At 44.1% G+C, this 20,965-nt stretch overlaps 2 protein-coding genes across 6 annotated transcripts in view; one reads left to right on the forward strand and one right to left on the reverse strand.

Moving 5' to 3' along the window:
• Positions 1–11,487, forward strand: part of SDCCAG8 (SHH signaling and ciliogenesis regulator SDCCAG8) — a 118,994-nt gene extending 107,507 nt beyond the window's left edge. Inside the window, exons 17-19 of one of the 3 annotated variants that reach the window (XM_040597865.1) lie at positions 2,213–2,339; positions 4,239–4,321; positions 8,917–11,487. In XM_040597865.1, the coding sequence (XP_040453799.1) occupies positions 2,213–2,339; positions 4,239–4,289 (178 nt within the window). In that variant the 3' untranslated portion in view covers positions 4,290–4,321; positions 8,917–11,487. Of the gene's footprint in view, positions 1–2,212; positions 2,341–4,225; positions 4,322–8,916 lie in introns of those variants that run through there. The other 2 variants (XM_040597867.1, XM_040597866.1) reach the window with 2 other exon arrangements.
• Positions 11,488–11,967: 480 nt separating this feature from the next.
• Positions 11,968–20,965, reverse strand: part of AKT3 (AKT serine/threonine kinase 3) — a 161,978-nt gene continuing 152,980 nt past the window's right edge. For all 3 annotated transcript variants that reach the window (XM_040597868.1, XM_040597869.1, XM_040597870.1), the window contains 2 exons: positions 18,509–18,611; positions 11,968–15,694 (listed from right to left, as the gene is read on the reverse strand). In XM_040597868.1, coding sequence (XP_040453802.1) covers positions 15,609–15,694; positions 18,509–18,611 — 189 coding nt within the window. In that variant the 3' untranslated portion in view covers positions 11,968–15,608. The remainder of the gene's footprint in view (positions 15,695–18,508; positions 18,612–20,965) is intronic.

A 20,965-nucleotide genomic window follows, 5' to 3' on the forward strand; every position in this document is an offset into this window, starting at 1 on the left:
GTAGTTGGTAGTTGTTGAGTAGGGCTGTGGTGCATCAGGAGGATTCCACAGCCTCCAGGCTTTCCATAGGTGGGGCAGCACTGGGGTTCTGCCTCTGGCTGGCTGAAGACATCCCTTCCCAGTTCCACCTCCCTTACCAGTACTGCTAATAATAAGTACACTAGAAGTAAAGGACTGGCAGATGTCTTTATTACAGATGAAGAAGTGCAGTAAGGTCACGTATCCTCCTCAAGTGAAAGGAAATCAATGGCGGAGTAGTGAGCAGAACTCAGCTTTCCAGTCTGAACCTGCGGGGTCACCTCCAGTAAGCACCGCTGTCTCTTGCACTCCCTGGGAGCAGGATGCTCGTGGAGAAGCTGCTGTCTTTAAAAACAAACCAAAGGACAGCATGACGGTAGGGGGTTGGGGGGGGGATTTTTCTTTGGGTTTTGAAGTTCAACGCCCCTGAAAACCACCTTTAGGAAAGGAATGAAAGGTAAACGGCGCCTGTGCCAGCATGGTATGGTTTGGAAGGTACAGGCAGTGTGACGTTAGATACAGAGCGTCTAAGTGTGTATTTAGTAGAATATCCTGTGCTATCAAAGTGGTGGGTTTCGTTCCTTCATCGGACATTTGCAACCAGCTGTCGCTGTTTGCGGCTAGCTGCATTTAGTTTTGTTCTGATCCCCGGGAGATGGTCCTGCAGCTCCTCAAAGCTCTTTTGCAAGGAAATACGAGCAGAGTAACAGGGCACTGTGAAATATGGGCGCTCAGCGTTTGCCACGTGATTGTTGCAGTTTGATTTCAAGGAAGTTGGCTGGCAGATACACGTGAGGCAATACGGGTTTTGACATAGATTTGCGGGGTTTTCTTTCAGCTAGATTTTCCTAGCTTTTGATCAAGAAATTTGGGGCTGTGTACTAATGCAGTTATTTGAACAATCCTGATGAAGGATGTGGCTATTCAGAGTGATTAGCTCAGCTGAGTTCTGACAGCTGTACAAGTCAAAACTACCGCATGGAGCTGCAAGTAAAAAGGTTCTGAAAATCACATGTCTTATTGTAAGTGTATAACTAATTCCATCCGAAGCAAGCCTGTACGAGATGCAGCCTAAACCCTTGTTCAGCTGAAGCTGTATTTGTGTGTTGAGCAAGAAACAGTTTACAAAAGCAAGTGCAGAGCTTAGATCCAGAAATAAATTGACAAAAAGAGTTCATGTTCCCTTAGTGCATAGTGTTTAGTTGTGTACGTTTTTCTCCAGAGCACTGTTATTTAAAGACAAGAAGCTTCTAAGATATCCGAAAGGACTTCTAATTAAAGACGTTTTTGTATAAAGAGTGAAATGCATTTAATGTAAAAACACAGTTTCCATCTTCTTGCTGTTTACGTCCCGTGCTACAGGTGCCAAGCAGAATTTTTGCATTTTTTTCATGGCAGAGGCAATGAACAGTTACTGGGGACTCGACAAGCCACACCAGCTTTTGTGGTTAAAGAAGGAAAGGTGCGGTTGCCCTGTCTACAGCAGCGCCGTCCCAACTCGGGCACTTGTTTCTCAAGCATAAGCAAAAGGCCTGTGTGTGTTCCTTCCGATACCTGCCAGCTTGTTCCCTCTGTCTTGCAGCCCCTGGCGAGGAGGATCTTTGGAGTGATGGGCTCTTCACATCCTTCCCCAGGAACCCCTGTTACTGCTACTCAAGGATTGATGCTCATGTGCTTCATTAACACTAAGCTTACTTGAAATAAATGTTGCTGTAACAAATGTTGGACGTTGACCGGCTTGCAAAGAGCAGTGGGCAGAAACCAAAAGTTTTTGTCACTTCCCGTCCAGTTTGTCAGGGGGTTGGGGTATTTGGGTTTATAATTTGGGATGGCGCATGTGTTCCAGGAAGGCGGTTACTGAAGCAGCTCCAGCGTGTGCAGCTTGCTTAGCTGCAGGGATCGGGATGCAGTCCTGCGGTCTTTACCGATGGCACTTAATGGCAAAGCAAATGTGCTGTCATGTCATGATAAAGCTTCTAAATCAGAAGCGCAAACCTTTAAAAGTGCTCGTGTAAAGTGTGAAAGTAAAATATACCGAATGCCCACCCGAGGAGCAGTACCTTAGTCTCAGCCCAACCACCAGACTGAGCTCTGTCATCTGGGAGCTGCAACCGCCAGTGCGAACATCAAAGCTTCTACCATGAACTCCAACTTCAGATGCTCTGCAACCCTTTTATCTATTTTTTTTTTCCAGGTTACAGCAGCTTGACAAGCACTGCCAGGCCACTGCCCAGCAGTTAGTGGAGTTGCTCAACAAACAGAATCAGCTCTTCAAAGAGAAGCAGCTGCTTACAGAAGAGGTGCAGTTTCTGCGAACACAGGTACTGTGCCAAAAGGAAGGCAAGTCTGAGGGGAATATTCTGCAGCTTTAGCAGGAAAATCTGCCAGCAGTCTCATTTCAGCTGTTGGATTTTGTTGCTGTTGTTTAAAATAAGGCTTTACCTTATGAAAAAAAAAAAAAAAAAATCCATGCAATTGGAAAGAGACTGGCAGCTGGACCTGAGTCTCACTTAAACCTAAACTAAATGAAGAAAGCGTTCTGAAGTGGCTATAAAACAGCAGAAGTTCCTCTTGGTGACAGTTCCTAGCTTTGTTATCAGAAGATTTTGTGTTCCTTTTTCAGAGATAAGGGAAATTGTTCTTTAACAGCAATAATGTTTAAACGGTAGCTTGGTGTTGATAATCTCTCTGAGCTTTTTGCTGACATTTGTGCTGACATTTGTCAGCCTTCAGTCCTCCTACCACTTTGTGGTGTTTTTTCCGCCCTTTTTTTAAAAAAGTCACTTATCTTTCCTGCTACTCCATGACCACTCACCCTAATGTGGGATGGTGCACATGCTCGTGCCTGAGCACTGTCCACGGCCCTGCATCTCTAGCAGGACTGACTCTTGTTCCCAGTGGTCCCTAGGAAGCTGTGGGTGCTTCTGGACTGTTGGGGTTTTTTTTTATTTTTTTGGCCACTGTTCTTCAGTCAGTCAGCGCTTTGGAAATAAAGGAGAGGGCTGCATGGGGGGGGGGGGGGGGGGGGTTGGTTTGTCATTCTTGTTTCACAAAAAGAAGAGGGAGAACTAGCAAGCACAGAATGAGGTTTTCAGTAAAACCATTAACAAATCAAACCCTCGTTTTGTGACTAAGTAGATGAACTAATTTAACAATATCACGATGCTTTCTAACTCGTGAACTAGTGAGTTTGCCCGGGATAACTGGAGTCTTGTTAACGAGGTAAGGAAAGACATTCAGTGTAGGAACCGAGTCCAGGAGCACACCTAGCAGTAAATAGAACATGAATTGGCCAAAATACTTAACAATGTATGGATTTAATAGTATGAGTTAAGTTGTTAATCGTGTCAGTGTGTTTGGTTTCATGGGATTTTCTGTTGTTGTAGGCAAACTTGGTAGCTCAAGGTGGGGTGAGGTTATCAGCATGTAGTAACTACTGGCAAATTTCAGGGCAACCATAGTGTTCTCTCTGTAAAATAGTTTAAGAAGGGGGTTGTTCAAACAGAAATCTTAATTTTCTTTTCTGAAGGGAAGCACTCGTGGTAGCGTGAACCGATTTTACATGGTCCACAGGGATTTTGTTATTGATAATCTATTTTATCTGGAAGCAAGCGTGCTTTTATGGAGTTGGGCAGAAGCACAAAAGTCATTCAGATGCTGTACTGCTAGCAAGACCTGACTGGCAAAAGCTTCCTTCTTTATGTTCATTACAAGTTAATTGTGCTCCAGAGGATACTTTTTAACTTGAGAACACTCAGAAGAGAAGAATGATATAAAAAATTATTACAAAATGAGTCCTAAAAATCTATTTGCAGCTATTTAAAGCAACAGTGGTTCTCTGGGAATTGGAATTCAGCCAAAAAAAGCAGCCTGCAATATCAGACACTTGTTTTAAGAAAACTGAAGAGCAGCTCACCATAAATGGGAGCCTTTAACTACAGAAAGATGTATGTAGTTAGTGTAGAAATACATTTTTTTAAAATCCATTGCAGAATTGGTGTCAATTGAAGGGGAAAGTGATATCATATTCCACATTTTACTGTATTGTTCAACAGTTCTCCTTTGTAATAATTTAACTTTTTATTATCATTATTTGATGGGGGGAAGAGGGAGAAACCAGTCATACCTAATCTTTTAAAAATGATGTAAAATACACTAACCTAAATGTGCTATTGTATCTTGGAACATAAGCCACTAGTAACTGCAGTTGCATATTTCAGGAAAAAAAATGGGATGCAGATCTCAAACAGGACACAGATGGAATCAAGTAAAAACCTGGATGGATAAAGAGAAGTGAGCAGAAGTAGGTATTTTTTCTATATCCTATATATAGAGAGAGGGGAGGGAGAGGAAAGGAGGACTAAAACTATTTGCAGATGTGGGTTGAATCTGGCAAACACTTCAAGACAAAAGGGAGAAGGAAGTGTTTGAAACATTTTTGGGTTTGAAATTGTTAGAGCTTTTTGTGTTTGTTTTTCTTAAGCACTAAAAAATTTAGGACAAGCACTCCACGGCAAAGACAGGTTTACCTGACAGAATTAAAAAAAAAAAGAACACAACCACAAAAAGCACAAAAAAACACAAAACCCCAAAACTTGAAAATTTAAATTGGAGGGAAAGGGGAACATAAAACTTTTAGCAAGGTAGGAAGTTCTAGAACTCCGATCTTACCATAGGTACTTTTTGGTCTGGATAATCACTGAGTGTTTGTCTTTTGATTTGGAATTGGTTAGTTTTGTCATTTCCAGTAGTATTTTCCTCACAAGGAAGCTGAATTCTCTCTCTTCGTTCAGACAGGCTACAATTTGTTTTGTAATGAATTATAAAAGTTACTGTCGTGTTGAAAGAAACATGATTTATATAATCGTACTCGAAGCAGTGCTGTTGGAGTTACAGCTGTTAGAGCTGCTCCTGTTGCCTTTAAGAGTTACTTTAATTTAAAAGTCCCAGATTTTAAACTAGCTGAAACAAACGCTGACGAACCTATAACCTTCATAGGATTTGTTTTCAAAACTCTGGTTACTTCCTCTGCAGTTTTTATTTCTGGTGTTAGTGTTTGGTATAGGCAGTGGGGAGAGGGAGAAGAGAAAGAAAAAGAGAGAGGAAGAAGGATGTCTTTAAATCCCACCGCATTCTGGTGTTTTGGGAGTCTGGTTTTCATGGAAAACTCATTTGATGCTATAAGGAAAATTCTGGGGTTTAAAGTGAATGCAAAAAAAATCACCATAAAAGAAATACCTGATCCTGCGACATGCTGAATTCCCTTACAGGCAACGTGAGTTAAGAGGCTTTTAGCATCCTTCTGAAGGAGTGACCAAGACAAGTACTACAGTTTTCGAAAACATCTTTTTCATTCTCAGCAGTGAATTACGTGCTTTTAAAATAGTTATGTTAAATCTCCTATTACGGCAAGAAGCTCGGTATTATTTCAGAATAGCCACCTGCTACAACAGGAAGATGCTCGCACTGTAATTTTCATGTTCATAGAGCTAAAAAGGACCAGGATGAAAATGTGGCCCGATCTTACAGGCCATTAAGCAAAGCCTTAATAGATGGCACTAATGTTTATTAACTGTCTGTCCAGCATGACATACTCAGGTCCACGTAAAAAGTCAGCAGTTTAATTATGGGATGTGTACCTCTCACTTTGAAAGTTTTCAAAAGGTTCAAGTTTTGAGTTTCTACCTTTGACCGTCTCTTATACTGCAACTTGCTGCAAGTCAGAGGATGAGGAATACTTCGCTCCCCTCCCACGCAGGTACTAGCCCCAAGTGTGTAGCGTGGCCCACAACCCCCTGAGCTGCGATTACGGAGTGCTGCCCAGCCGGCGTGAGCACGTTTCTGAAAGCTGGGATGCTCCTCACTCCAGGATCTGCCTTGGTGTGTCCCTCAGCTTGACAGAAAAGCGTTTGTGCCGGTTGCTAACCCCCAGGCAGCCCCCGGCTGCTGGAAGGGGGTGCTGGCCAGCCTGGCGGCGTTTGGGCCGGGGGGGGTCACCTCCAGCCAGGGTGCCCGTCCCGTGGTGCTGCTCTGCTTCCCCTCAAACAGCTCCTCCGGCCAGCCAGCCCCTCCCTGGCATGAACCCCGCTGTCCCTATGGCGCAGCCACTAAAACCATCTCCTCCCTCATTACAGATGTCTCTCCGCAGCGAGCGCGCCTGCCAACAGACGGCCCTTCTCCTAGGCAGAAGTTAGAATATACCCACCCGTGACTATAGGCCCGTCCTGGCCCCTCTGGTGGCTCCGTGGGAGGTGCTGCCGAGTTCCAGCTGTTCCCCAGGGCTGGTTTGCTTTGGTTTCTTGTCAGCAGGAATTTTCAGTGAGGTTCCAGCAGGGATGCAGCGGGTGACGTGCCCCCGAACACCCCATTTGCACTGATTTTCATGATGTGTTACAGAAGGGGAGCTTTATGTCCAGCCAAAAAGCAGCTCGTCCATCCCTGATGTCAAAAGTGATTCAGGCTGATCCTTACGCAGCCCTCAAGTGTTCTTTGGGAGACCTGAAGGGTGCTGAGGTTATGGGGGGGAGGGCTGTGGGGCTGCGTGGGTTTTAGTGTCTTAATGTGCCTCTGCCAGGCATTGGTACCAGCCAGAGCCATTCCACAGACAGGTTGGTGTTGGTTTTTTGGTTCGGTTTGGGGTTTTTTTTAAGCAGCTGAAAGCAAAGTCTTCATTACTGCTTGGATGGCGTTTAGTCAGAGGTGATGAGAATGAAACTGCGACAGGAGGGGATAAAGAGAGACGGCTGCTTGGTACCTGGCTGCCCTGGTGGGACACTTCAAGTGCTGCATCACCTTGTGTTTAGCTCTTCAGTCTGTGAATCTGCAGCCGTAGGAGGCCCGGACCGCTTGTGCGGTGTCTGGCCAGTGGGCAGAGCTGAGCGGAGCTCAGGAGCTAGACCTGGCCTCCCCGGTGCTGCACCTTGGGGTTTGCAGCTGTGCCGGGGCGGACTGAGGCACCTGCGCCACCCGAGCGAGCGCTTCCTCGCCGAGAGGCAGCTGGCGGCTCCTCTCCCCCCTTCACGCGTACAGCAGCCGCAGCCAAACCGCTCGGCGTGATGTGGTTCTGCTCCTACCCCAACGCCCAGCCCGCACCCTCTGCATACCCCAGCACCCAGATAAAAGGGTGCCCCTGAGGGAGGCGGGGGTGTCGGCGGGAGCCTGGGCAGGCCGTGCCGTGCCGCAGGGGCTCACTGGGTCCCAGCGTGCTGCTGGGAGGAGCGGAAACTTCCAGACTGGTAAGAGCCGTGCGCTGGCACCAACCCAGTTACCTGGGCATGTGGGGTGACGGATGCGTGGCCATTTCGTTAAGGGACCTGCGCGTCTTAAACGACTGCTTTAGCATCCAGGCTGCTGTACAGGGGGCACACAGGGGCTCGGCCGGTGTCGGCGCATTATTTTCGAAGCGGTTAAGGCCAGGCTGTGGTCAGGTGGAGAAACGCCCGCTTGAGGACGGTCAGCATCTCGCAGAGCGTTAACACTGGGTGGCAGGAGGCCCCCCAAGGCTTTGGGCTGGAAGTACTGGTACCTGACTGGTGTGCAAGCACAGGGGCAGGGCAGTGGAATGCTTTCTGTGGCTGTAGGCGATGAGAAGAGGGAAAGGCTAGCTATTGAGTTAGAGGCATATATGACAGCGTGACAATTCCTGGGTAGGAAGGTTTGGAAGTTGGCAAAGGGGTGCCTGGAGAGGGGCGAGTCTCTGCCTCGGGGTGCAGCTGGGCACGCTCGCTTTGGTAGCGCAGGGGGTGAGCAGCGAGCCAAGGCGCGGGGCTACCGACTGGGCCACCATGGGCAGCTGCGCAGCAGGGGAGGGGGCTGCTCGGGGACATTGTGAGCCACCCACAACGGCACCTGCTGCCAGGAGGCTTCGGCGGGAGCTGATTGTTTGCAGGGGTTTTGCCTTTTTCAAGCTTCTGCCCATGCACTAACCCCGGCCGTAACGCTGGGGCTTACAGCAGCAGGGTGGGTGTCCTCTGGCTGTCACTCACCCGCCACTGATGGAATTCAAGCCCCAGGGTGCTCGGTGGCTGTAGTTCATTTTTCCTCACCCTGGTTGCAGGCACAACTTTAGCCAGTTGGTGTTAGTGCGTGTATTTTTGGGGGGGAAAGTACCATGTTATTAATCCATTCTTTAGTGAACTGCAGCTTCATCAATTCTCCTTTTTTTCACTTTAATTGCCTTACCAACTAAGGGGGAAAAAAAACCACCAAAACCCTTTAGTCCTCTAATGCAAAACCAGCCAAAGTAGAAAGTTTATTTTTATTTCTGAGGTCATTTACATCTTTTAAATTCAAATTTTGGAACTCCAGCGGCTTCATTCTAGGTAGCTCCCCAGCTCCAATCGAGATTGAGGTTTCGCTTGTAACTCAGCCCTGAAGTGCTACCGCGGAAGCAAAACCAACAGCTCCGCAAGAGCTTCGGCACTGCGCGTCACCCTTCCCACAGCGGGGGAAGTTTCCTACTGGCCCCCTGGGCGGCAGCGCCTCATGTCACTGCAGCTGCCCACCCCGCGCATGGGCTGGCACCCACCTGCCACCTTCCTGGGAAGGAGAAGGGGCAGGACCTCAGACGTGCCCCAAAACAAGGGCTCAGCTATTTACTGCTAAGTATGAGCTGTGTCTAAAGCTCACGGAGATCCTGGGGTTTTTCCGAAATCAAATAGCTCCTGTTCTTGCTACCTGTAAGACTTGTGATTGCAGGGAGGCGAGGGCAGCAGGGCCGCGGGAAGCGCAGGCTTGGAGCGGCGCCTGTTTACACCGTGGTGCATTACCGGGCTGTAACCAGGTCTGCGTTTCTCTTCTGAGAACTCACCCACAGGCTGAAGTGACGCAAATGAGAACCAGCGGCCAGGCAATACAGGCTACTTACTTACCCGCCCGCCGCCTCCTTTTATCTTTCAGGTCTGCTCTGCACCTGGCTGACCCCTGGCCGAGGCTCACCCAGAGACAGCCCTGCAGCCACAAGGCACGCTGCTGGCCGATTTCAGCTGCTCTCTATTTGGTTTTAACTACAGCCTCACCCATATCCCGCAGCCTTCCCAGCCTACCGCGCTTCCCAGGGGACAGCCCAGCCTTTTCCGAACAGACGAGGCTCGCGAGCCAGCTTTAACAGCTATTTTTTATAGTGTGGACTTAAGTTGTAATTTGTACAATTCTTTATAAAATTTTTATCTATTTTTGTAATTGAACATAGCTGTCTTATTTACAGACTGGTACCAATAAACTTAATTAGGTTCTTGTTTTCCTAGTTCTGTCCTTCTGAACTCCAGGGAAGGCGTGTGCACGGGGAGGAGGGAGAAGGGGGCTGTTCCCAAGTCCCGCGCAAGCACACTGCGCTCCTGCTTCTAACATTCATTACCAGAATCTACCTGGGAGCTTGATTTGTACAGGGCATTTGTCGCTTTTTATACCGAAGCGAGAGTCTCAACAACTACTCAGCCAGCAGAAAAGCATTACGAACAACAGAGAAGTATTCCATATAATGTGGAAGAATTTCCATGGGGCAGGTTTCCCTTCGTAAAACATTTCCCTGGCTAAAGCCTTTAAGGGAACCCTCGGTTTGTCCGGATCAGCCTTCAAGCGAGGTACCCAGCTCTCGGCACCGAAGTGGCGATGCCGGATTTTTCCACCGGCAAAGATGTGGCAGTCTCACTGCTGGGCACCAGCTGAACCCGGCTTCAAAACTCACAACATTTGGAGGCCTGCTTGCTGGTTAACTGCACGCTTGTCTTTTAAAAAGTTACTTTCCAAATATGAGACTGTTTCTGAAAGAATTTATCTCAATCTTCTGCTAACTAGTGTAGGATAAACCAAGTACATAAGAAAAATAGTTTCTACACCTATTACCTTCAGTGTAGTTGTAGAATTGCACTAGTAAAGGGGGGGGGGGGGGGGGGAAAGTGCAAAGAACAGGTCCCTGTTCATAAAGCTACCTCAGCCAGCACGAACGCATAAACCGTAACAAAAATGGGGGTAACACCACATGCGGTAAGTTACCGTTTGCGGTGGGACACAATCTTTCCTTCCCTTGTATTTGAAGAATTATTAGTGGTTCGGCCCCTAACATCAAAGTGGTTTTTCCTCCCTATTTCAATTTCCTGCCATATTAAACTGCCAAACACATCTGATCGCCTCCCTGAACTGCTTCACCAATCTGACGCTCATCAGGCTTAGAACGGCCTCAGGTCTGAGCAAGCCTGATGACAAAAAGTTCTCTCTACTCGAACTCTAGGTGTTTTCCGTAGAAACGAGGCTGACAATTTTTTAAGTGTCACTACTTTATAGACGGTTACACAGGTAAGAATATACATTTATAAATGCAGGAATATGCAAACTTTTTTTTTTAGATTTATTTTTTATTACTCCACAGCATAAATCTGTGTTTAAAATAGGAGAAAGTGCGTATAGGCTACACGCGCAAAGGAACTCTGGCACCTCGTCCCAACACGTAGGCTTCACTGAGATCCAGGAGCTGCCGTGCCCCAGCCCAAGGCACAACTGGACCCTCAACCTTTCTGGCCCTGCCTCACCTGCCAGGTGGCTGCTGGTGGCCGCACACTGCTGCCCGCTAGCCACCCACCCGCCCGTACCGGCCTGACTTGACCAACGCATCCTGGGCTGCCAGGATATGCAGCTGGAAGGAGGTTTTCATACTCATCCCAGGCGTCGGCACAACCCGTTACGGTGCTGGGAGCCTAGAAGGAATCAATTTCCCTGCAGCAGCTACTCTACTTCATAGCAATTAATTAGCCATTAGGCGCAGACAGCACCAGGTCTGCCAGTCTCATGGTTCTCCCCCTGCCCCCACTTCTACTTGGGCACAAAATGTTTCATTTTACAAAGCTTACGCGTGTCAGACCAGGCGATCAAATCCAGGCAATCCCACCTCCGCAGCCAGAGCGCAACCCCGCGCCGCAGGACGCAGCCTGCCCGGTCCTGCCGCTGCCGCATCCTGACCTCCCAGTACCGCCGCTCCAGCGGCCAGCTGCCTGCCCCTGCCAGAGGTGAGGGAAGCAAAAAGGAGAAAAGAGGAAAGAACCTGAGACCTGGATGAGGCACCTCTATTCCAGGGCAGCATTCGCAACCGAGCGCCGAGCTACAACCCGAGCGCCGCAGGGACCCTCCGCCCTCCTGCCGGGCTGGCCCCAAGGGCCCTGCACCAGCCTGCGGGCTTCAACGAGTCCCCCTCCGAGGTGCCCTGCAAATCCCACCTTCCTGCTGGTTCCTCTCCTCACCCTAACACGCTGTGCTACGGGATGTGAGGCTACACGAATTTCATCGGATGGCAAATCTGTTGTGGGTGTTCTGATAGGAACGTAGCCCTGTGCAAGCGTTACTTCACAAGTGTAACCCAAATTTGCTTTTACAAGTGACATATACCTCATAGAGTAAACATGAACCACCTGTGTGGAAACAGCCTCGGTCCAAAGCACAGATACATCTTGCTTAGTCATAAAAACTTTTTTTTTTTTTAACAATACTGTAACTTAGTAATTTACAAGCTGAAACTGATCACCCAGTATTTGAAATACGTCACAGCGAGTTACAGTTATCACTAGGACTTCTCACAGCAAATAAAACTTGTAACTAAACATGCACAGATCATTATATATACAGTGATAAAAAAATAATGATGTACATTTTCTTGTAAGAAGAAATTAAGTAAATTCTTTGTGCATTTCAGGATTGAAACATCTAACCTATATAAAATTACTTTAAAATATGAAGTAAATATTTAACCCAAAACTTGAGAAATCTTTTGTAATCTGCAATATAGCCTTCTCATTTCGGTTTTTCTTTCTCTGACACAGACCAACTTAGGAATTTTATCCTCTAAGATATTTAATAGTAATGTGCAGATATAAAAAAATACGTCCTTTGTGGCAAGCTTGAACATATATATATATATATTTACAAACCTCCAGAACAAGTTAGCATTAAAAAACACAGAAGTAGCAGATTGACATAGTGCTTTATTTAAGCTGTCTGTACGAAGGAAAATAATGTGCATCCCTATCATATACGTGTAAAAATACTAAGGATGTACAGTGTACAAAAACAGTTTCTTGTAGTTATTTCACATCCTTGTGGGTCATATACTTAAGGAAATAAACAGTTTAAGTATGACCAACAGTAATACGGTTTCTTGGGTTCATAATCGTGTCTGCTTAATATCCTTAACCATATGACTAGATCTTGCATGGATCTAATGAAAGAACTAGCAAGGTCAAGAAATGTCACAAACTCTAAAGCTACAGGGAGGTAATTCAATTACCAATTTAGAGGTTTTTATTTAAATAAATACTTTACATTTCATGCTTGCCTGTAATGCACTACCAGGAGCAAGATAAGGAAATTCTACTGTAGACAGTACAAACAGTAGCAGCAAAGTGTGTACATTGAGGTGTAATATATAGACCCTGCAGTTAGTAAGGAAAGACCTTACTTTTGTACTCTAGGAGAAGCACATGGCCCCTGCAAGAACAGTCAGCTTTAAGAAGCCGCAAGTAAAGATGGAAGAAGAACGTAAAACAATACTGGAATAAATGTTCTTTAAGCAACAGGAATGTACTGGAAGATGGATTAGTGTGAAAAGCGAAGCCGTGTGCAAAACTGCCAAAATCCAAACAGAAATGACCTATTTCCTCCGAGATGGCTGCAGTACAAGAGGGCATAGTATGTCATGGAAGGCAGTACAAGCTGGACTCAGGTCTGAAACGTACTGTGCTCAAAAGGCTCGCCAAGGTAACCAGCCACCGCCTCCTGTCCAAATCCAACCACAACCGCGCACAGCAAAAGAAGAGCTTCAAAAGTTTCCCCGGGCACCGCTTGCCCATTTGTCTTTCACCCGTTTCTAACACTGGTAAGAGAGAGAACCCGCCAACCCCCGGCAGCACCAGCGGCCGCTGGCTCTCTCCGTAGCATAAACTTGATCAGTGATGTTTTGGAAGGCAGACAATACAAACGCAAAGTGAAGTCTTAGAAGGTTTTCAAATTATTCACTGACAAATATTTACCGCAAACCGCATTCTAACTAGCTGCGCGATGGAGAGCTAACCACAGGGCTGCTTCTGCAGGCAAGGAACAGCTGGCCAGAGGTGCGGCACCCATTGTCATTAGCTTGAGGTGCCTCATGTCAAGAAACTTATTGCTATTACAAGCTGAAAACGTAGGGAAAAAACACAGGCATGTAACACGGAGTTTTGAGTCGCCATAGTTTTAGTCTCTAAGTACGAGGCAGAGAACTAATTAATGCCCATCTATCTATTAGGTACTCGGTTATTTCAGTCACTCACTCACTGTGTCAGTGTAGACACCTCCACACTACCAGTGCAGAACAGACCTGCAACGCGTTTGCTGTGCTCCTCTCTTGCCGTAGAGGGATAATCTCTACACGTGTTTAGTGTTACAAGGTGACAGCAGGAGATCCTACATAGTTAAATATACATCGTGATATATTTCTGACTGATTATCCATCCGTTACTAAAGATAAAACACGAAACACGAAAAATTGTCTAAATTAGTCTGCGTCTTTAGCTGCCTTGCTAAAATGCCCGTCTACCCCTTGACCGCCCCAGCACGTGCACTGCCAGCAGTGGGCTTCATGCCGGGGCACTCGGCGTTCCACGTCAAGAGGCTGAGGCATCTGCGTAGGAACATCTCGCCTTTCAGACTCAGCTACTCATTCACACAACGCAACCAGTAACACTCTGCGATATCACAGTCTTCGTGGGAGCTAACAGGACCCGAACGCAGAGATACTTCCAATGATAATCCCATGGAGTCCGGGTTTTCAGGTGTCGTTAGCAAGGGCAGGTGCGCACTATCGCGGCACTGCGCTGTGTCCCGACTCCTAGCACCAAGGGGTTTATTATTAAGATTATCATTGCTGAAGATCAAAGCTAAAGTTTATGCACATGTGCTGTTAGATACAGATCTTCGGAAATGGAAAGACGTTTTCCTATCAGTGGAGCATTTCTTGCGATGTTTTAAACTCAGTCAATCAGGTACCACAGTTACATGTAACGTGCTGGGGTTTGAGACTTTTGGTTGAGGGAAAACCTTCCTCGAGAACGGCTGATCCCAGAAATTTACTCTTTTACTTATTAAAATAAAGTGCTTTTCTTGTAATCACTGTGGTCTCATTGTTCAAATGCAATTCCTTCATACAGAACCGAAATTTTCTATTGTGCTGTCAGGCTCTTACATTACATTTATCCTCAATGGAGCACAAAGACGTAGCTTTTTTGTCTGTTTGTTTTTAACCCTTTGGCACATGAGGTTGGAATTCCTCACCTCTATTGCCAAACAATTAAAAAACAGTATTTCATTCACAAAAATCTGATTCTAAGCAGTATGTACAATTTCAGAGCCGTGTTAAAATTTCCACGTGGGAGAAAAGTGCATCATTCCCTTCAGCTTGTACAGTCCTTCCATATATTACAAAATTAACTGCTATAAGCCTGTTCTATCTAAGACGTAGCAGCATTTGCAAACATGACACATACAATCCTTATCTCTAAAAATAAATACTACCGCAGTATAACAAAACAAAAAAAAAAAAACAACCCACCAAACCAAAAAAAAAAGGAAAAAAAAAGAGAATATTCAGAGTGAAACACCTGGAGAAGAAGCTAATTCACAAACCCAAAATAAAAACGAGTAAGGCAAACCACCTGTTTACCTTGGTGCACACATTTTGGTGAAAAGCAATACCATTATGCCTGTCTACATTCTTCAGCCATCAGAGGTGATGTATATCATGAAAGAAAAAGAAAAGCATGAGAAAGATGTTATCTGGTGCAAATTGTAAGACCCCTAAACAACTTCAACTGCTGCTTTTACGCCTTCATTTCTTGCATGTATAATGTTCGATTCTCCGTGATTGCACATGAACCTGGAAGTTCTAAGTGGCAGGCTGGGTGAGCCCAGCCCTTCTGCTTCTTCTGTAGTATCCAACAGTAATTAAAAAATAATATATATATATATTTATATATATCAACAGTTTAAGTCCTTCTCTCAAACGTTTCCCAAACAAATTCCAGCCAGATGTTAATGACAGAGACCTGCTTCAAGTAATGATATGCCTAACAAAAACCTTGCATATGTACATCACCACCCCTATGTTTCCTTGTTCTAACCAGCACAAACAGATGCAAGAAAATGTTATAGACTAGTCTTTTCAGACTAATTACAATTTTGATTCACCTTCTGGAAGAAGATAAGCTAGACCAACACGTTTTTTGTTTAGCCTCCACTGTGAGGGAAAATAGATGACCGCTTGCGCACAAGGTGTACAACGCCAAAGTCAAGTCATCTACCTTCAAAGAAACTGTTAGTAACTTCTTGACATTGCTGTTCTGCTGAGACTGTGGGCAGCAGCCACAGCAGGAGAGCGTAGTAGAGAAAAATCTCGTATTTCATGCAAAACCAAACTGGATTTTGGGTAGGTCTGGGAAAGACACTTGTTCAATTTGGAATGGTCTCTGAAGGTGCCCCTGCTATCTTAAGTAGGATCTAGTACTGGTGGTGATGTTCAGGAATCATTTTCAGTGAGAAACCTAAGATGACAGTGAAGCAGCAGAACAAAAAAGTTATTCTCGTCCACTTGCAGAGTAGGAAAACTGGGGGAAATGCGGCCGCCTCTCATTGTCCATGCAGTCCATACCATCCTCATCATCTGTATTAAGGGAGAAGTTCAAAATGTCATTATATTTGCAACAAAATGTTATTATTCACCTGATATGCAGTACATCTTTCAGGGCTCAATGCTGAAGTCGAAGGCTCAAGTTAAAGGGAGACTTGAGTCACATACGCTTACCCTCGTAGAGGAGAATGATGCTCCCATCCTTTCAGTAAGTCACCGCTTATTTCAGGGTGGTTTGGTTCGTTCGTTTCTTTATGACTATCACCTCAGAACTTCAGTCATTACTGCCCCTTCTAGGCTAATTAAAACACACCAGCACATCCAGCTCCTGGTAGCACAGAAGCCGATTGCTGATTGAACCAGCCAGTTTCCATGTCTCTTAAGGTGAGTTCAGGAAATTATAATCTTAGCATAGTTACATTTAAGTATTCCTCCATCTCTAACAGAGAGTTAGAAGGAAAACCAAAATGAACAGTTCATGCAGGTTCTATGTGTTTCAATTCTTACATATTATTTTTTTAGTAAACTATTTATTTCTACAGTATTTACTGGGATCAGAGGAAACACGGACTAAGCCAAATTCATAAATATTTTTATTTACATAATTCCTGCAGTGCCAATGGAAACCAGGCACCAGATGTTGCCTAACTGAGAATTTGGATCTACATTCTCACATGGATTTTTTTAACAGTGCTTATTATTAAAGACTCCTATTGAAACTGTTATTCTAATGATGTATTTACATGCAAACTTTCAGAATTGCATATCGTTTGTACCTTTGTATATTCTACATATAAAAACTAGAGTTAATGGAGGTTTGGGCAATCGCTATGATGAGGCTGCTTGACTTCAACAGTGCCTCTCAGTTCTGTAACTTCAAATACAATCTCCCTTTTACACTGTCAATTTAAATTAGGCTAATGTACAGAGCCTGTTTGTTTTGCTATCAGTTTAATTACTGTAGATACAAGATATAGTTTCAATATTCACTTAGCATGATTTCCAAAACTTTGATATTTAAATAACTGGCCTAAATGTTATAAAAACCATTTATGTAACTATAAAAGATCTTTAGCTCAGCAGAAACCTTTTGATACACAGTTACCGACCTTCCACCCCTAAAACCCATTTTAACCCCCTCACATCAGGCAGAGGTGATACCAAGTTGTAGATAACACGATTACTTGTAGATTTTACAAGATAAATACAAATCATTTCCTGTGGCAATACCCAGAAAAGGCAAAAGCCCACGTGGTCCCTGAACCCCTGCAGTTTGCTGAAAGATCTACCTGGCACAAGAGAAAATTCACCTTTGTGATGCTGGCGATGCTACTGACCACAGCCTCAGGCGAGGCAGCCCTGCCAGGTCTATGGGAGGGCTTTCCCACATCACAGCTGATCTCTGCCCTGCTGCTGGTCATCACCCCCCATTTTATTATTCTTACGATTGGGGTGGGGTTGCAGCTCATGCTAAAGTTGCTGCAGCAGCCAGATGCTTACCAGAGGCCAAGATATGTACTTCAGGTAGGCAGGTTGTTTCCCTGCATTGGTAATGATCCCTTGCTCTGGATTTAATAATTTAAAGCTGAAGTCTTAGTAGCATAGAGATATTTTGTACTGCTTCAACTTTCGATGGATAAATAGCCATTCTCATTTCATATTTGGAGTTTCAAGAGATCAGGACTTTATGATACTGAATCACAGACTCCAAGGTAATCCAAATTTTAGCAAAATCTTTTCAAATTCTTAACATGATAGATGGGAGAAGAAAGGGTGGGGTTTTTTTCACAGCAGGAAGATTTAAAAGCTCTTAAATGACTGCGTTCAAACACTAAAAATGCAAAATCCAGAAAATACTCCAGATCTACATACCAACAGAAAACTGTAGCTAAACCTAGGAATCCTAAAACACCAAAAATGAGCTAGCTCTATGAAAGGGTAATCAACCTTAACTATAGCCTTTATTGGCTACCTTTGTGATCCTCCTTCCCCATCCTCCAATTAAAAAAAAATAAATAAATAAACAAAAAGACCTCACTTAGAAAGAAAAATCATTCAAGAACTCAGCACCAAGATTTTAACTGCTCTGGCTTGGTAAATTAGTCCAGACCTTCTTAAGCCCTGGCTGGGCTGATCAGATCATGATTCTTGTGTGTGTACCAGATGACAAAAAATAAAGACGACAAAAATAAAAACTGTGGCGAAATTACATTCACTCCAACAAAGAAACTCTGTGCAATGCCCAGTGCAGCAGTTACATCTATATTAATAACTTCTTTAAGAGCTCTGCTGAAGCACAGGACTCAATAGGAAATTTCATTTTCAAGTAATTGATATCTACACAAGAGACATGCACTTATCTCTGGCAGCTCTTCTCTCTCTCTTTTTTTTTTTTTTTTCTTTTGGTCTTCAAAGTATTTTAAAATACACCTAACTGACTAAACCTAGACAACATACTAGCAATATCCACATGCTTAAAGTAGGGTCTATGTTCCAAGTACTTTTTCTTGAACTGGGACCTTGACTGTCAACCAGCAAACATTTGAAGCTGGTGTTTTGTCTTATTTAAAAATAAAACAAAACAAACCCACAAAAGCCCAAACAAAACAAAAAACCACACCAAAAATACCCCCAAACCCCAACCCAGAATGTTCTAATATTTTAAGTTTTGTAATTACTCCTTCTTTAAAAACACTGTCATTGAGAGTTACTCTTACACACTTCCATATGAACACTTTTATCAGTAACAGTGAAAATAGCTTTTCTGTTCAAACAGAAAAAACAACACAGTGCTTTATTATAAACTGATTATTTTTGAGTTATGCTTATGCATAATTTCTGACTTACATTTTTCAGGCGGCGTTATTGTAATAGTCTGAGCTGTGAATTCTTCATCAAAATACCTGGTGTCTGTCTCAGATGTCACTTGAGGTTTAAAAGGAGGTACAAGCTGAAAGGGACCAAGAAATAAAATGAATGACTATACCTGAAACCAGCTAAATTACTATCAGGAAAACACATAAGTTCTTCTTTTCCCCTACACCCCTGATCGAATGAGTAGGTCTGTGGAGAAGCAGACGAGTCTCTTAACTTCTATTAAGAGCTAGAAGCCTTTAGAGTCAATCCTAAAAAAAACTAGTTCCGAATCTAGCTACTAGCACAACACGGCTAAATTCCAGGTATCACTCTCACACAACTTGCAGATAAATTGAGCTGCATAAAGATAATTACCTAGAAACTCCTCAGACCATTCTTCTAATTACCCACATAGGCATCAGGCAAAGGCACCTCTAGGTACTTCACCACAACTGAGTGGTATCAACAGCTAAGGCCAAAAGGACTATACAGAAAGCATAGTAAGCACCATGGTTTGGGGGGGGGTGTTGGGGGTTTTTTTGCAGGGTTGAGGCCTCCATGTGAACTTACCTTGAGAAGAAATTATGTGAATGTGAAAATAAATGTTAGATTTGAAAAAAAGGCAAGTTGATCTTATATGAGTTGCTGGATGTAATCCTGCCTACTGCTTTCATGGTGCAGTGCAGGGTTTCCCAGCAGCAGATCACCAGTGTTTGCTGACTTCCCTGCCCCTCTTTTGAACCAGCCATGCTATCCACCTTCTCTCCAGAATAGCTGCCTATAGGCCAAAGATTTGAAGGCAGACATAGTCGGTACAGAGCATCATGCCACCAGTCCAAAACGCTACAGCAGGTTAGTACGTATGCTATTGGAAAAGGGGGGGGCGGGGGAGCGACAATGTTTTGGGTTGTATCTTGGAGCCCTTTAGTGTTCTCACCTCATATGCAATTTAAAATACACACCCTGAAGATAGTGTATCAACCTCCGTTTCTATATACCAGGTGACATTATGGTTCACTGCTATTATCAGAGCTTGCGTGTGGTTTTCCCAGGTATCATGAACACTAACACCAAACAATTAAATTTGTTCATTTACCCCACAGCAAAAGAAGCTGAACTGCTGTTAAATCCCCTCCCAAGTTCAATGCACTTGGCACAATTTATGATACACAAGGTACACTGCAGAAACTCTTCTTTTTGACGTCATTTTTCACAGTAGTAAGATGTTTGTGATTTTGCTATGTTCAATGCAGAACTTGCTTTTGTTTGGTTTGGGGTTGGATTTTTTTTGTTGGGGTTTTTTGGGGTTTGGGGGTTTTGATTTGTTTGGGTTTTGTTGGCTTTTTTTTTATAGCTTGGAAAGGTCTGCATGAGGTGGTGAATGTTAGAATCAGCTCTGGATCCCAGCACTAACCAAAGGACACTACACAATAGACAGACAGAGTCATCCAAAACCCCAAAGAGCTAGGCTGCCCTGTGAGGACTAGGCTGTGTAAGCGTGTAGTGCTGCACAACCAGCCAAAGGAGCAAGGTTTTCAACAAGATACTCTTCACAGCAGATCTCTATCCAGAAAATTACCATGAATTCATTCCTTTACAGTTTAGGATGAGGCATAAAAGATTAAAATGTGGTAAAGCACCTAAAGAGGGCACTTAAACAGCGAGACAACAGCAAAAAAAGCTAAACAAAAGTACGCATAGGTGCATACACTCACGTAAAACCTCTCTCCATTTTTATATCACCATTACGAATGCACACGCAAACTCCCATTGTTTCCAAATCCAGGCTGAAAACGGCCACCCAGTTCTTTTCATGTTTTCCCTCTCACACAGGACATATTACAGTGACAGCTGGTAATGTTAAAGTCATGTTAGCTGGAGCAAGATACCTTCACTGTACTTTGCAATAAGAGAACCACCACAATGCTGGGTAGTTCTTTTGATGTAGGACCAGATTCTGCTGCCATCCCTCCCAGGATACACTTAAAAGTCCTTCAGCATCACCCTTCATTCAACAATTTGACTCTTTTTCTCCCTGCAACAGTATGTTTGTTCTTTTTATTATATACTAGAGCTCTACTTTATCTGATCCAAATGTTCAGTAACAGTCCAAGCAACTGTTAAGCAAAAATAAATCTATCACTTGCATATACTTAAACAGTACAATAAATCTGATTAATACTTTTACAAAGTACATTCAGTTTTCCCTTACATTTTCCTGAACGGAAAACATACAAACAGCAGAGGGGTATTTGATGTAAAGGTTTTGGGGATTGTAGGATAAATGCTTAAGCAGCAAACAGAAGAATCTTCCAGGTATAAATCCAATTTCATCCATTGTTTAAAAATATTCTTTTTTATTGTACTTTTATGCACTTTTATGAATATTATTTCTGTATGCATCTGGGCCATCAATTCCGCACTGTTAAAATATATTTCCAAAGCTGT

The sequence above is a fragment of the Falco naumanni genome, chromosome 6, assembly GCF_017639655.2.
Source record: "Falco naumanni isolate bFalNau1 chromosome 6, bFalNau1.pat, whole genome shotgun sequence".
NCBI lineage: Eukaryota > Metazoa > Chordata > Aves > Falconiformes > Falconidae > Falco > Falco naumanni.